This window comes from Notamacropus eugenii, chromosome 1 (genome assembly GCF_028372415.1).
Source record: "Notamacropus eugenii isolate mMacEug1 chromosome 1, mMacEug1.pri_v2, whole genome shotgun sequence".
In the NCBI taxonomy this organism is placed as follows: Eukaryota; Metazoa; Chordata; class Mammalia; order Diprotodontia; family Macropodidae; genus Notamacropus; species Notamacropus eugenii.
In genome coordinates this window covers 349,535,404-349,552,209 of record NC_092872.1, presented here as the reverse complement: position 1 = coordinate 349,552,209, position 16,806 = coordinate 349,535,404, and the positions used below count along the sequence as shown (strand labels likewise).

The 16,806-nt window shown below is 46.9% G+C and overlaps 1 protein-coding gene across 3 annotated transcripts; it reads right to left on the bottom strand.

Annotated features, from left to right (window-relative positions):
• Nucleotides 1-3,716: 3,716 nt before the first annotated feature.
• Nucleotides 3,717-13,756, bottom strand: CKB (creatine kinase B). Of its 3 annotated transcripts, none has more exons than XM_072630128.1 (8): nt 13,644-13,756; nt 12,457-12,661; nt 11,548-11,702; nt 11,108-11,240; nt 9,018-9,189; nt 5,745-5,868; nt 4,631-4,820; nt 3,717-4,109 (listed from the first exon to the last, which is right to left on the bottom strand). In XM_072630128.1, exons 2-8 carry the CDS (start codon nt 12,647-12,649, stop codon nt 3,931-3,933), a joined length of 1,146 nt encoding a protein of 381 aa, XP_072486229.1. In that variant the 5' UTR covers nt 12,650-12,661; nt 13,644-13,756; the 3' UTR covers nt 3,717-3,930. The 3 variants fall into 3 exon arrangements, with proteins under 3 accessions (XP_072486229.1, XP_072486228.1, XP_072486230.1); XM_072630127.1 differs by having other exon boundaries at nt 12,457-12,664; nt 13,644-13,736; XM_072630129.1 differs by having other exon boundaries at nt 12,457-12,632; nt 13,644-13,736.
• Between the last annotated feature and the right edge of the window lie 3,050 nt (nt 13,757-16,806).

The following is a 16,806-nucleotide window of genomic DNA, read 5'->3' as shown; positions in this document are numbered from 1 at the left end:
TTGCACATAATTGGAAAAAATAAAATACTATTGGGGGGATTAAAAAATTAAAAGAATATTGCCATGAATGAAAAAAATTATCCCTTTGGTAATAAGCTTCTCCCTCTTTTGCATAGTTCTCCAATGACAGATATAATATCTACATTATAATATATCAGATATAATAATAGCAATCACAATATAGCCAACTACTTCAGATTCACTTGACTGACTGAGCCTCTCTGTGCCTTAGGAGATAGTGAATCGTTGGCTCCCTGCCCTTAGCTAAGCTGGCCCTGTCCCCAGGTGCTGGTGCCAGGGGTCATACTCAGAGCCTTCCCAGGCTTGCAGGATGTTCCCAAGTTGCAGTGACAGAACCTGCAGGCACCCAAGGGACCACAGTGAGGCAGCATAGGAGGACCAATCATGCTGGAAACTCCTGTATACTTAAATGTATGCCTCCATGCAGGCAGGCAAGCAGTAGGCACAGTGTGCCAGGCCCTGTGCTAAGGGCTGGGAATAAAAAATATAAGCCAAAAGGCAAGCACTAGGTCCTCTAGGTGCTTACAATCTGATGAGAGAAGAGGAAGGACTCAGAAAAGGAATGGGAAGGGATGGGTGGGCTACAGTTCACAGTGACAGGGAAACCACACCTCTTCTCTGGTGCAGCTTCTGTCTTTGCCCTCAGGTGAATTGATACATGACAGCAGAGAACACAAGCTGTGCATCCATTATCTCTGGTTCTTCCTACATGACCAGCCCACCTTCCACTTCAGTCACACTGCTCTCTGATGGCATCTCTCTCACAAAGTTCTTTGTTGCCAGTATGTCAGCCCACTCACACCTCCCAGCGTCTCCGCTTTGCCATTTGGGTGAACTCCAACTTTGACTCTTCAGAGACTGTGATATCCTCAGCAGAGTGAAAGGAAGGATTCTGATATTACAAAAGATGGGTCTTTGTTTCAAGGGAAGCTTAAGAGTTGGTTGGATTTTAAATGAATGAATTTTGTGATTTATAAATGGCTTTACTTTTTTTGTAATTTTAAAATGTAATTTACAGAAGAAACCAGAGAAGGAAGTGACCTTAGAGAACATGTAGACCAGCCTCCCCATTTACTTCCTGGGGAAACTGAAAGCTAGACAAGGGACTCACCAGTCGCACTGTGGTACTAGCAGAGTTGGGAGTAGACCACCTCCTTTCCCCCCAGCTCTTTATCGCTCTTTTCATGACATCAGTCTTGAGGGAATAGGACTGAACACTGGCTGAAGGTGCAGCCCTAACATCTTTGAGCCAAAGGGAGAAGGATGTGGAAAGAGGGATTGTTTCTGGAATCTAGACTTGGTGAAAAGAATCCAGTAAGTGTAAGGAGGGACCAAAGAGTCTGGCATGTGAAGAAAAACAAAGAAGAGTTCAGTTATTGCCCCATCCTCTGAATCCGAGGTCTGAATCCTGGGCTAGTGCTTAAGGCATTGATTGGGTGAAGATGAGAAGGATAAATAACTCTATAGATTTAGAAAACAGGTAGAAAACTAATTCAGGAAAAAGTGGCTTTCAAAAGTTTCTCCTCCATGAGTTTTGGTGACATGTTTCTCTTTCTACCTGTAGAATCAGTCCTTCCCAGTCTCCTCTACAGGAGCATCATCCTTGCCCTACTGCCTATGCTTGCGCAGTCCAGGACTTTGTCCTGGGCCCTCTACATTTACTCAATGATTTACATCAGTCTCCATGAGTTCAATTATCTCGTTACAGATGAGTCTTGAATTTCTATACCCAGCCCTTATCCATTATATTATCCATGCTACACCTCCAACCACCTAAATGTCCCAAACTCAAGTCCAAAGTCATTCTTTCCCTCTAAACGCTTCCTCCTACCTTCCCTATTTCTGTTCTCCATCATTCTCCTAGTAACTCAGCTTCACAATCCTCACCTTTGCTCTCCCCCTCCCTTGAATAAGCAATCTTAACCAAGTCTTAATTCCAGTTCCGCAGCATCTCTTGAATCCTTTCCCATCTCTCCATTCACACCATCTTCAGGGTCACCTTTTACTTAGACAAGCTTCCCTGCTTCCAGACTCACTTTTCTCCTGTCAGCTGGTGAACTGATATTCTTAAAACACAGGTCTGATCAAGTCACTCCCATCTAGAGCCTTTTGTGGCTCCCTATGGCCTCCAAGACAAAATGAAAAATTTTTGCTTTGTATTTAAAAGCCTTTCATTTGACTCCAGCCAGTCTTTCCAGGTTGATTACATATTCCTTACATATTCCTCCTCCTCACCCTTTAGTTCCAGCCAAACTAACTTCCTAGCAGTCAGTTCTACTATAACTTATTTTGAAAATGCTAATTTGTTCTCCAGTAGATAGGGAACAATCTGAACATGACTCGAATTTCCAGTTTGAGATTTTGTCTTGAGAAACATCAGGTATGCAGAAAACTGCACCACTTTCTTATAACTTCACAAGCTGCAACCCTTCAGCCACTTCTGCAGGCAAACCTAAAGACTGAAGGTGGAGAGCATTCTGGTTCAGGGGGAGGTAAGGATGGGGTGGAGGACAGGTCCAGATTGAACACTCCCATCATGTAAGTTGCCCATAGCATCTGTCAATGAGTGGTTGTTTAGGAATGTCTAACTATGTCTATAGTTGTGAGACTTGATTCCCTCAGAAAGCTCTTGAATTCCAACTATTAGATTACCACCTCATTGTCTCATTTGTGAACATGCTTTATGCATTTTTCCCTGTTCTGAGACAGCCTAGGTGCTTAAAAGACAAAAAACTGAAGCTTGCCTTTTATGGAGATGGTTGATACATGTTCCATGTACTAGAATATATGAAATGTTAGCTATGTTAGTATGTGGGGAGAGCCCTAGAGATGAGGGCTTTCTGTAGAAGACTTATGGGGGAGTGCCATGTATCCCAGGTATGTCCTAGCTTGACTGTGCCAAGGGCACCAGAGTAAGGTTTGCAGATTTGGGGGGAGGGGGCAGCAAGGTGTCAGGTTGCAAAGGTTCTAAATTGTCTGATATGGTCAGAACAAAGAACGCAGGCAGATTATAGGAAAGCCTTAAGAGATAAGATAGGGATGTTTGATCACAAAGGCTGGTTTTTATAAGAGGAGAAATCATACTCCAAAGCTCCAGCCCTCCTAACTTTTCTAAACCTTTAATATATAAAATTTATATATAGGTCTACTTTTTCTGGGACAAATGTGAACCCCCCTCACCCCACCCCCCACCTCTTCTACCTGTTGAATAAACAGGTTTTGTGGCTTTAGGTGAAGAATCTTAAATTAAGACCTTTTATCCAACTCACTAATCCCATCTCCCCCCATATAACACTAAGTCTCAAACCCTACACATAGTATTAGTTGCAATTAGCAGTAGCATGTAAAGGAAGGAGCTGTCTGATCTAGCTGAACTGAGATGTATCGCCCTCTGGGCATAGTTATGTGATTTAATCAATGCTGTTTAGCTGATAGTGAACTTTGCCTTACGGCAAAGGCCTAGAATTCCCCAGATCAAGCCTACTAAATGTTGCCCGGAAACGGGATGGGATGTGCTAGTGGGGAGAGGCAAGGATTCCTCTAGGTGAAATTAAAGACCTGTGATGATTGATGCAAACAGCTAGCAAGCCCCCTCAATGTGCACTAGGTACCTCCTTCCTCTCTGGAAATCTTATTCTAAGGGGTCAGGAAGAAAATGAGAACATGCCCCCAGCATGATTGCCCTGAGACCTGGGTCAGGCCAAAACAATAGTTTTATTATTTCAGCATTCAGCAACATCTCAGCCATCAAAAATAAAACTCTAACACCGAAGGAAGGAAGGAAGACTTCTCTACAGCATGATTAGGTAGGCTGCATCCAGAGCCCCCCAGGGCGCCACAGGCAGGAAGGATGGTGGTTATTCATTCATCCAATAAATTAGAAAGCGCAGAATTCAGGGGGCCAACTGCTCATTTCTGGGCTGGCATAAGGTCATCGATGGACTGGCCCTGCTCCAAACGCTTCTCCATCTCAATGAGCAGCTTCACACCATCCACCACCATCTGCACCAACTCCACCTCTGAGAAGCCCAGTCGGTCAGCATTGGAGATGTCAAAGACACCACCCACAGCTGCTGTGTCCACACCCCCTGTGTGAGGAACAAGGTATTAAAGAGACCTTGGAGATCGGTTCAATCCAACCCCTTCCATATGCAGAAATGCTGACTAACTTCAAGAGCACTCTGAGGCAGAGGATCTCCTAAGTACTCTCATCTCAACTGAGTATAATAGCTTAACTCTGTGCCTCCCTGACCCTGTTGTAAAATAACTTTCGTAAGTGTGAGCCATTTTAAAGCTGAAACAAAGGGAAGGGACCAATTCAATGTTCCTGTGAATGGCAGAGCCAGGGACTCCTCTGAAGTGCAGGGAATTGAGTAGAGCTGAGCCCTGGAGAGCTGAGGGGAGCAGGGCCCAGAGGGATGCCAGTTTCTCAAGAGTTGGTGTAGAACATAGCTTTCTGCCACTAATTTGTTGCTCTGCAACCTCTGGCTGAAAAAATTGGTGGAATGATTGTTTAGGGTTGCTGCCCCCTTCCTCCTCCATTTCCATTCTGGTGATACTCGGCTGCCTTTCTGGCAGCCTCAGCCATGACCCCTGCCCCCATACATACCTGTCCCCCTCTTCTGCAGTCTCAGTTTCTTCAGAACCTCACCAAACTTCTCATGCTTGCCCAGGTGGGGAAGTTTGATGTGGACACCTGCACGTAGGCCTGTGCCCAGGTTGGAGGGGCATGTCAAGATGTAGCCCAGGTGAGGATTCCACATGAACTCGTAGTTCTTGGTCTTAAAAAGGGTTTCAATCTAGACAAGGAAATTTTTATCAGCTTGCATTTCTATAGAAAGAGCACTCATAATGAAAGGCAGGAGGATGCCAGGCCTTTGTTGACTCTTGTTGGCATGGTTCCTTCTGAGGCAATTGGGGAATAGTGCCGAACCCCTTCAGGAGGGAACATGATGACTCTTCCAGGGGGCAAGGGTGGAGGAAAGAGCCCAGTGGCGTCAGAAGCAGGTCCCCAGAGACTGGCACCATGGTAACAGAGGAAGCAGATGCCACGCCAGTCAATCCTCCAGAGGCAGTGAAAGCCTAACACTTCACTTCTCAAAAGTGTCTGTACAAATTCTTGGCTGCCAGGTAGACCAAGGAAATGTGACAAGGGAGGCTGGCCAGCCATAGCCTCAGAGTCAGGTGTTGTGGCTACCTGGGCCTATGAAAAGCTCACCATATGGTGAGCACAGCCATACAAAGGGCAAACAATCAGCTGCATTTACTACACTTTGCTACACTATTGGGTAGAGTCCTTTCAAATTGTGAGTTAGGGCATTTCAGATTATTTGCACATTCTAGGTGGGGGAGGGGATGGTTGGAACAGGATAGATGGGCCTGCCCAGGATCTTCCCCAGAAGAGCCAAGAGTCCCAAACAGGAAAGGAGCTCATGGTCCTCAAGCACCTTCTAGAACATAAGCTTAGCACCCAACCCCGCCTTTCCTTTGAATTCTAACACTGTACTTCTTTTTCTCTACTACAAAGTCAGTCAAATCAGTGTGAGATTGTATGCCAGACATCTTAGCTTGAAAGTGTCTGGCACATAGGAGCTTAATGTTATGGACTGATATGGTTATTAACAGACATCTGGATAAAACTGGTGGAGCTCAAGGTTACTCATAAGACTGGAAGGAACTCTTATACCCCTAAATAGAGGGTGCCCCTAAAACAGCTCCCTTACCTGGGTAAGCCCTGTGCAGAACCGTGTAAACACCTCCTTCATGTTACCTCCCTTCTGCATGGAGATGACCCTCAGGTGATCTTCCTCATTGATCCACACCAGAAAGGTCTTGTTGTCATTGTGCCTGGAAGCAGAGCCCAAGAGTTGTTAGTGAGTTCAAGGCCACCCTGGAGCAAGGGCCAAGGGGTTCCACAACAATTACAACACCATCCTGAGGGAGACTTCAGGTCAAAGTATGGGACTTGGCTTAACCTCCTTTAACAAATGCCCAGGCTCACAGCAGAGCATAGCTTGCTTGCCCAAAAGCCTTAATCAGATCAATTCAACCCCAGATCAATGATTTAAAATCTTTCTGTGTTACAAGGTCTTTGTAAAAGCTGATGAAATTCACAGCAAATTTAGGACCCAGCCGAAGCTCTTTACTTGAATAAATGAATGAAACCTTTATTACACTCTAATGTGAGCAAAAGATGCTAAGGAAGTACTTGGGGATATGAATAGAAAAGACAGTCCCTACTCTTCATTCTTGTACTCCTTTGGCAGTATGGTCTACAGACCCCTCTTAGGTTTTCAAATATATAATACAAAGGAAACAAACTATATTGAAATAAAGCTAATCAAATGATTAAGTTAAATGATATGTTAACGATAGTTAATAAAAAAATTGGTTGGATAAGAACTCCTGGTTCCCAGGAATCCCCCCTACTGCATTTTTATATAGATGAGAAAACTTGAGGTCCACAGAGCAGTGGTAGCTTATGCAATGACAGAAGCTCAAAACTTCAAACCCAGTGCTCCTTCCCCTAATCTTAGGGGGCCAAAACAGAAGAAATGAATGGGACAAGGTCATGGATCCAGGATGGCAAAGTACTCTAAACTCAGGAAAGCAAGACAATAGCCATGACCTTGACATGCTCATCCCCACTGTAGAAAGATTTAAGAATGGTTTCTCTGAAACAAGGCATCTTATGTCCCAGCACTCTCCCTGTGAAGGTCAGGGGAATCTGGCCCAAGGAAAGGGGGGGAAACCCCACCAGGCCTTGGCACCAGAATAGCCTCCTCTCCACCTCCCTTGGGTAGGCTCATCTGCATGGCATTTGCAGTACAGGCCTTCCCCTCCTCCCCACTGCTGCAAGGCTAGTTAGACTCACTCAGCCACCTGACTGCTGGGATGCAGCCAAGCCTCAGAGACACAGGAGACCTAGGAAACAAAGCAGGGAGGGAGAAATGTGTAGCAAAAAAGACCAGTTTAAACCAAGTCTTGAAAGGATGAATCCTAGGACCTTCGTGGCTCCAGAGGACATCCAGTATAACTCCCACCATGCCTAACAGATTCACCCTAAACAAGCAGAACAGCCTCATGTACCTCCTGCCTGCTAACCTTTAAGAACAGAAAGAGCAGTTCTAATGCAAAATTTAGGCCTGGATGGGGCCAAGGAGCTATTTCTTGTGATGGTCGTGACTAAATTGTGAGCAACTGGGACCAAAAAGAGCATTTTGAAAAGGGGTTGAAATTATCATTAATTATATTCTAAAGACTTAGCTACTCTGATCAATACAATGAATACAAGACTCATGACAAAAAAAGTCTGACCCTTGAGTGCAGACTGAAGCCCATTTTTTTTCCGCTCCCCTATCCCAAAACATGGCTGATATGGAAATAGATGACTTCAGATGCATAATGAGTAGTGTACTTTCTTGGCTTCTCACTGGGTGGGGGAGGAGAGAGAATTTAGAACTCATGTCTAGGGTCTTTTCTACTTCAGTTCTAAATTCTGTAAACTTTTGGGGGTAGGGAGCCAAGGAGTCCAAAGGCAGATCTGCCTTAAGGTTAAGGTACTTAGCACTCCAACACTGATGCCAGTGCTGAGCCCACAGTATGGGATCCCACCTGGGTGTTAACTCAGCACCTACTCTTTGCCAACAAGAGACAAGTTAAATCACCCGGAGGTGTTTGTGGTGGGTAAAGAGGCTAGGGCCAGATGTGAATTAGGTAGAGACTTAACTTTGCCAGAAGAGACCACCTAGTCCTAACTTTTGAGTTAGGTCATATAACCAGTCAATAACAGGTTAAGAACCTCTAGACAAGTCATCAGGTTTAAAGGAAAAAACCCTAAGCTCCATCAATGGTGGGAGACAAGTGAGAATCCACCTTTGAGAATCTAGCTTCTTTCCCCCTCTCCTGACAACAGATCATTCCCTAGTCTCTACTTCTGTCCTTATTTAGCTACTTACAATGGGAGTCAACATTCCTAGCACTCTCAGACCCCCTAGGACCAAGGTTATAACCCAGTTAAGCTCCCCACACATTGGGAAGCTGAGAGGATGATGATTTGGCAGCAGCTGGTGGCTGTGCTAAACAGGCAGAGATCAGTCTGTCTGGGTGTGGCTAAGCTAACACCTCTTAAACCACCTTGACCTTTCTTCCAGTCTAGTCAAGAAGCCAGGAAGGTGGTGACTTAATTATCCATGATCATAGCTATTAAGTATTGAGGCAGGTGACTGCACACTTCCCAAGGAGAAAACCCCAGATGACTGAAGTGAAGCAGTTAGTGGTAGAAAAACTTTCTGGACTTGGATCCAGGTGACCTAGGTTTTTATCCCAGTTCTGCCACTTCAAATGACCCCAAAGCGGGGGACCAGCTTACCTCCTTTTCAATACTTGCTAGGCTCAGATCCCTAATCTGTTAAATGGGAATAACTTTATACTTGCCTTCAAGAGAGGCCATGAAGAAATTGCATTGTCTACCTTAGTATGATAGCATGTCTATTAGCAGTGACTTAGTCAAGTCCCTTCCTGTCTCTGGTCAAGTCCCTTCCTATCTCTGGACCTCAGTTCTTCCCTCTGTAAAATGGGGGCAAGGGATGCATAGGACTAGACTAGATTTATAACAATCCTTATAACTCACATTTAGCTTTACAATTGTTTTTAACCTCCTTTTACCCTCACAACCCCCTTTGATGATAAGTAACCCCATTTTACAGCAGTAAACATGAGACAGGCAGAACTTTCAGTGACTTGTCCAAGGTCATACAAGCTAGCTTGGACAAGTCACTAATGTCTGAGGCAGGGTTTGCACTGGTCTTCCTCACTATCCACTGAACCACTGAGCTGCCTGTAGATCCTTTAAGATCTGAAGGAACTGGTTTTCTGGTATGGCCTTGGGAGTTAAGATCTTTCCTTTCCTCTCTGGGCCTCAGGTTCTTTCCATAAAAGGGGTTGAACTAGGTCTTTTAGGTCTGGATCCTGTGCAGTTCTGCCTAGGGACTCACCAAATGCCCCTGCCATCGGGCCAGTCTCGGGCCATGCCAGAAGCCAAGAGGAGTGGGGAGACAGGCTTGTCGAAGAGGAAGTGGTCATCAATCAGCTGCTGCTGTTCCTGCTCAGTCATGTTTTTCAAAGCATAGTACTTCCCATTCAGGTCACCTTCCAGGCTGGCCAGAGCTGTGGAGTAATCAATCAGAAGTCAGACCTGAAGCTCTTCATAGTAAGGCACGAGGTCATGAAGAAAAACTCTACTCACCTGCTGCTGTGCTCAGGTGTGCCATTAATACACACACTAGACTAAGGGCATGAAGGGACCTCAGGGGTCTCTCATCCATAATTTCCACCCCTAATCTTCCCCCAAAATCATCACCCAACCTTTCTTGAGGTCCCAACAGGCAGCTCATTATACTCTGCTCTAACAAGCCAAGCATTCCTGAAACAGATCTACACTTCCCTCTCCAAGACCTTTTTTCCCTCAATACAGATCCTAAGTTCTGGCCTATAGGGCCAAGTAAAACAAGTCTAGTTCTTTTCACATTAGGATAGGGTTGGCTGCTTAAAGACAGGTAAAGCAGAGAAATCAGGAGCAGTATAGTTTAGTAAACTAAAAATTACTTATTTCATCTCAGGCTTTTAAGGGCTTTATGAAGGTGAAGGGGAAGGTGTTCAAGGGATAAGGCAGCCTCAGATACCAGGCCTAATACCTGTTAAGCCCACCTAAGCTATTAGGGCTGCTATGAAAGATGAGTCATCCACCTGTCTTGGAAGTTACAAGATAAACTCAAAAAGGTGTTTCTGCTCTGAATGGAAAAGGTTGGACTTGCCCAAAGTCCCACACCTGCCAATACCTGTCCCAATACCCAACCCAGGGCTTCAGCCTAGACTCCCAGTTCAGGTAGCACCACAGATGCCTCTCATCTCAAATCCCCTAGGGAAATGTTAAGGGAATTCAACTGACCCAACTCCCACTAGGGTCTATCAGGACTAATTAATTTCCTTCTCTCCTTTCTAACTCAAACTCCACAGCCTTAAAACTCACAGAAGCAGAGCTACCCCAGAATCTCCACTGATCAAAGTCAGCAGCAGTAGGAGGGGTTGGGGAAAAGGGGATATTTTTATACAACATCCAGTAAGAGTAGGAAAAATTTAGCCTCCTGCTATGCTGAACCAATGAACAAGAAACAGTTCCATAGGACCAAATGAGAACTGATTCTGGGGCATTTGTGCCTGACACTACGAAGGCTGCCTTCTACTACAAGGGTTGGACTAAACAGTCCCTAAAGAAATCACACCCATAGATGATTGCTTTAGTATTTATAGTACCTGAGTCTTATATTTGAGAGAAACAGGACTAGAGGTTAAATCATTTGTCCAAGGTCACATAGCTAATATGTTGGAAGTGGGACTCAAAAGTCACATACTCTTGACCTCAGGGTCACTGGACCCTGTTGTTTTGACTCCCAAGCTCCTGATTTCTAGTTAAAGACTAGTTAGGGATGCTCTGAAACTCCAAAGTCCAAGGACAGTTGACCCTCTGCCCGAGAGGCTGAGCCAAGGTGCATCCATAGAAGCCACAGAGCAGATTCGTCTGAGTACCTCTTGGGGAAGGGGCGGAGGGGGGGAGGGGTGTGTCTCTTCTCGGAATGCCAGGCCCTATCTCACAGCTGGGACTGAGGCAATAGCACTGCATCATTGGTTCACCACCTTTGGGACAGTAGCACAGCAGAATCAGAGACAAGCCTCTGCACCTTCCATCCTTGGCTTGGATGTCTCAGAAAACCAAGTTGCTCAAAAACACCTTTAATTTTAAGGCTTACAAAAGCCCAGTTGCAGCAACTAATTAGTTTTTCAATGTCCTTCCTAAAAATGTGGTGCTAAGTTTCCAGTGGGCTGTCTTGTGCAGCAACCTAAGATCAAAGTCAGTCAGAAGAACCTTACAAGGTGGGGCTAGAATATAGGTGTCCTGAACCTCAGCTAGGTACTTCCCACTGTAGCCCATTTTAAAGATGTAGTCCCACATGGGATTACAGAAATCCAGATTAAAGTTTATCTGCCTTAAGACCTCAATGTCCCTTATTTGTGACGTTGGTGATACCTTCCACAGACAGCTTCTCTATGGCACGGCGCTCGCCCCGGCTACAATGTGGAGGCAAGCAGAATCCTCGGATGCTTCGGCCAGTTCGAACACGGGAACTCAGAACGTAGTTTGGATCCAGGTCATCACCACCCTGGGGGACAATGGGAATGGGGAAATACAGGAAAATTTTGGATTCCCTACTTCATTTCCTCAGCCTATCAGATACCTTCCTCATACCCTATCCTGACCAAGTCTCCTTCCTTAAGCTACATACCCCCTACTGTTCTTCAGCTTAGTTGAGAATCTCCATATCCCCCCCACCTCAAACCCCCAGTTACTTCTCCATCCAGGAGTGTGTCTGGGCTAGGCTAATCCCCTTAGCACTGAGTTGAGGCTTAAGCTCAGGCCATATAAGGGCAGGCAGCCAGAGACTGGGGGGGAGGAGGGAGCACACCTACCTGCAGATTGTCAGGGTTAAGATCAGTCTTATGCTCATCAGAAGGCTTGTAGCCTCCATGTCTGTCCTCAATAATGGGATCAAACAGTTCCTTGAACACTTCATAGCTCTCTTCATCTCCAGCCACACAGCCCACAGTCATGATGAATGGGTGCCCTACATGGGGGGGAAGGAAAGAAAAAGCTGAGGCTTTCTCAGCTCAAGGGAAGGCAAATAGACCTGAGCAATTTTCAAAAACCAAAAGGGCCCCTAGATATACCAGCTGCTACACTTTACAAGTGAAAGAAACTTGACCTAGTCATGCTGAAGTAGTTAAGAATTTGAATTCATGGTCTTTTGGCTTCCAAATGTAGGTTCTTGCTGTAAAATCATCTTTCCCTGGAGATGGTAGACCTTAATTTCTCATCCACTGCAATGGGGGGGGGGGGGGGGGAAGGGAGACATGCCTTCGGTAGTATGTCCTAGTTCAAAGCCTCCTCAGACTGGGAGTTCATCCTCTAACACACATGACTTGGGAAGTAACTGAGAAAAGGGGAACCTGGCAATGGGGAGGAAATTAAAAACTTCAGATATCTTCCCCCTCAAAAATTGTTAGCACCAAATTGAGTTGAGGAAAAATAAGCAAAAATTTCTCTCTTGAAATGCTAAGGATTCCCCTTGCCAACCCTGTTCCCAGTAAGGACAAAACACTCGGGCTCCATAATGGGAAGACAGGATAGGAACAAGGACCCTTTTCTAGATTAGAGAGAAGGGTGACCACTTCAAGACCTATTCCAGAGGAACAGAGATAATCCTCGGCTTCAGAGGCAAGACAGAAGATCCTCAATCTTCCTTCAATGAATGCCCCAACAAGTATGTGGGGGAAGGCAAAGAAAGGAGCTAGAGAAGGGGTGGGGGAGGGGGAGGGTACCTGGGTTGTCCACACCGGTTTGGATGACATCATCCAGGCAGAAGCCGCTTGATGTAGCCTTATCCCGGAGTTTTTCATAGAGCTCAGGCGTCAGCACCTTAGCCATGTGGTTGTTGTGCGAGGAGAGGTCGGGATATTCCTCCTCGGCGGGGTAGCGGGACTTCAGCATGTTGTGGCTATTGGAGAATGGCATGATGGCAGGAGGCTGCTAGGGGGACCAGGACAAGGAGATCACTTATCCAGCCCGCAGCTTCTCCGGTCTGCTCCCGCACCCCTGCTGGGAGCGAGTCACAGCCGCAGGGAAGGGGGAGGAGGAAGGAGGGGAGGGGAGGGAGGGGAGGAGGAGAAGGCTGCGACAACGCCCCGTGCAATATGTACAAAGCTCCTTCACTGCTGCCTGCCAAGCTGTCGTCTCCTCCTCCTCCTCCTCCTCCTCCTCCTCCTCCCGGCAGCCCTCCCAAGGTCAAAGCAGCCGCAGCCTTGCAGCTCTTGGGGCTCTGGGAGCCGGGGAGACGGTTAGGGGACCCACCACCTGTCATCCTGGCCGCAGGAGCGCTGGAGGCCGAAGCGAAGGCTCCCGCCCTGCCCAGCTCTGCCCCCGCAGCGTCTGGAGGCCGGCGCTGGGCTGGAAAGGGGCTGGGGGAGCCGGGCTGCACGGGCAAGGACGGAAGCTTGGAGACGGGGGAAGGAGCCCGGAGCTCGGGGAGAGGGAGGCAGATGCGCCCCTGGGATCCCGCGCCGCCCGCCCCCCGGCAGCCACCATCTGCTTCTCGCCTCCCGAGATCCCCCGACCCGGGACGCTCCCCCCGCATCCCTGGGCAGCGGAGAACACAGTCCTTGCCCCCAAACACCCAAGCCTCCATCCTGGATGGATCCAAGGGCGGGAGGAGGGGGCTGCGGCGGTCCCCGGCTCCTCTCCCCTTCTCACAGAGGTTCGTCAGCATCACTCCGGACCTCCAGACCACCCCCCCCACAGACGCGCGCACACACTTCTGCAAGGACCCTTCCCCAGGGTCCGGGCTACCAGACGGGCAGACAAAGGGGGCTGGGGTCCTCCGGGCCGCCGCTGCTCCGACTGCTCCGCAGCGCGCAGCGCTGTCAGTCACACACACCCGCCTAGCGCCACGGGCAGGTGCGTCAGGCCGGGCCCCTCGGAGCCTCGCCGGGGCGTCAGGCTGCGCACTCACCGAGGGCGCTCCGGGGGTCGCGGAGGACGAGCGGGCGGCGAGGATGCTGCTGCGGCGGCGGCTGCGCGGGGCTCCCAGGCCACCGAGGCTCGAGCTCAGTCACCGAGTCCCAGACGCGGTGCCCTCCTCCCTTTTTATAGCGGCCAGGATGGGGTCTCCCATTGGTCGGTATTTATATCCCATTCATTCTATTGGCCCCTGGCTGGAGGGAGTAGCCCTCCTGTCTCTGTCTATTAAGCAGCTTGACGCCTTCCATCTTGTTAACCCTCCGGGATCTGCTGCCCTCCCTCTTCCACCCCTCCCCAGCCCCCCTCGCGGCCTGGAGCCCCTTCCCCAAACTGGGGCCTGAGCCCCGCCCTCTTCCTCTTCTGGGGGGGAGGGGAAAGGATAAAAACCCGAGGAGGGGTGGCGGGACATCTCCTAGGGTTTTGAAGCTGCCAGAGGCTTCAGAGATCAGCCATGCCACTCGGAACCAGATAACACCGGGAGCGCTTTGCGCACCTTAAAACCCTGGGTAAATGCTAGTTATACAATGCAGCTATCTCAGTCCAACCCTCTGGTTTTACAGATGGGAAACCAGACCCATGAAGGGGAGATGGCAGATGGGAGGTGGCAGAGCCAGAATTCAAATTCAGGTCCAGGGTCCTCTCTCTTTACTACACCGCACCCTCTCACCAAATGCCAGCCTCCAGAACTTTGTCCCTGGTCCCTAGCGCAGAGCAGGGTGAACCCTGTCCAACCTTGGCAGCTGGGGGATGACGCAGAGCTCTTAGTTTTCTGCAAACCCAAGGGTAGATGGATGTCACCGGGATCAGGTGACCCAAGCTCTGAGCCTGAATCCCTCTCTCCAACAACCTTTTGGTAAAATCATAAGATGTCAATGTCAAAAGAGGGGGAGAGTGTGGCTTGAAGGTTCATTGGGTCCAACTCCTTCATTTTATAAATGGGGAAAGTGAGCCTCAGAAAAGTGACAGGACTCTTCCAAGTTCATAGAGCAAGTCAAGTGGGAGGGCCCACTATATTAGAATTTATAAAACTGGAAAAAAATCTTGGAAACTATCAAGTTAAACCCTATCTTTGTATAAATGAATAAATAATAAACAAAGGAATAGGAAACCCAGGCTGTCAGGGATCAGGAGATCCAGGTTTGAGCTAGCAGAAAGACCCCAGACAAGTCTTCTTCTGATCTTTGGCTCTGTTCTGAAAAATGATATTGTGGGACTGGATAATCTTTAAGGCTACTTCTAGTTCAGATATGTCTTTTATTCTAAGAGGGGAGAGCTGTGGTGTGGTGGAAAAAGCAGAATTTGGAGTCAGAGGGCCTGATTAGAATCCCACTTTTTGCATTTAATCCCTTCTGTGACCTTGGATAAGTCATTTAACTTAATTTGGCTCTCAGCCACTTCATCTGTGAAGTGGGATTTGGACAAGTCCATCTTGTCTCTTCCAGCTCTGGAACTTGCTCAAAGCTCCCTGACTTTAGATATCTCCTTCTTTTCTCTTTCCTTTCCCACCCCCCTCCAGGCCAGGCATACGTGAAATACACTTTGAACCTAGGATTGTCCCTTCCAGGTTCTGACTTCCTGGACACCGACCTCCTGGCTGTTGCTCAGTCAAGATGGAGATCTCCCAACTGAGGGCATTTTCACTGGCTGTTTCCCCTGCCTGATATTCCCTTATCCTCATCACCACCTGCTCTTGGTTTCACTGGCTTACTTCAAGTTTCACCTAATACTTCTAGAAAGCCTTTCCCAATTCCCTTTAGTTCCTTCCCTCTATTGATTATCTCCAATTCATCTTATCCATAGCATGTTTGTACAAAGCTATCTGCATGTCGTATTAGATTGTGAGCTCCTTGAAAGCAGCGATGTTTTTTTTTTTGCCTTTCTTTGTATTCCCATTGCTTAGCACAGTGCCTGGTACAAGGTCACAATAAATATTTACTACCTAACTACAAAGACCCCCAGGTAGTTATTATATGGGTCTGGGTGGGCTGGAGGAAAAGTGGGTGGTTCTCCAAAGACTTGAGCACCTTGGGAGAAGCCAAGGGCTGATTTTCTTAGGTATTAGCAAAAAGTCTACAAGTCAAAGTGGCATTTTAGCTGGGGAATAGTACGCACAGGAAGTTCTATTGCTACCTCTCTGTGTGACCTTGGACAGTGCCAGAGATTTAAGGAATCAGCATGAGGAAGTGACGAGGAGCACGGACTAGGAGTCAGAACACCTGGTTTCTGCTCCCTGTTCTGCAATTGCAGTGGGAACCCTTCCCTTCTCTGAGACTTAATTTCCCTCTCTATAAAATGAGGGGATGGGACTTGGGAATATCTGAGTTCCCTTCCGCCCCAGTCATCTTTCTTCCATTCACTATGGAACTAGACATCCTGCCCTAAAGGATTTAAGGCTTACAACTCCAGAATGCCCCTAAGGCTCACTTCCTCAGAGTTGTGATTGGGGAGGGTCCACTTTACTTCAATTCTCTAGTCATCTTTAGTTTCCTGCCCCAAACTATAATTCAGTCAATACCACCCTTACCACTGGCAATTGTATGTTAATATACTGCCTATCAATGAACAGGTATTCTGCTCTAGTCAATGATTCAAGACAATTCCAAAGAACCCATACTAAAAAATCCTATCTGCCTCCAGAAAAAAAAGTGATGAACTCCGAGTGCAGATTGAGCACACTTTTAAAACTTTTTTATTTTATCTTAAAATATTTAAATATTTTACATTAAAATTTGTAAAATTATTTTTAATATTTTAATACTTAAATATTTAAAAATATTTTTATTATAAACTTTATTTTTCTTGTGTGCATTTTCTTTTCCAACATGGCTAACATGGAAATGTTTTTTGTGACTTCACATATGATTGATATCATGTTACTTACCTTCTCAATGATGGGGGAGGGGCCGAAAGAAGAGAATTTGGAACTCTATTTTAAAAATGAATCTAAAAATTTTTTATATGTACTTGTGAAATATTTCATGAAATAAAAAAATTTTTTTTTTTTAAATATACTCCCCATGGCTTTACTCAGAATCCTTGTAACATTCCAAACCGAAATATCTCTCCTTGGACACTGCTTCCTACATGTGTAGACGCTCCCATTGGAAGATAAGTGTCCTTTTTGTATAACTTGTCTCCAGAATGTAGCACAGTGC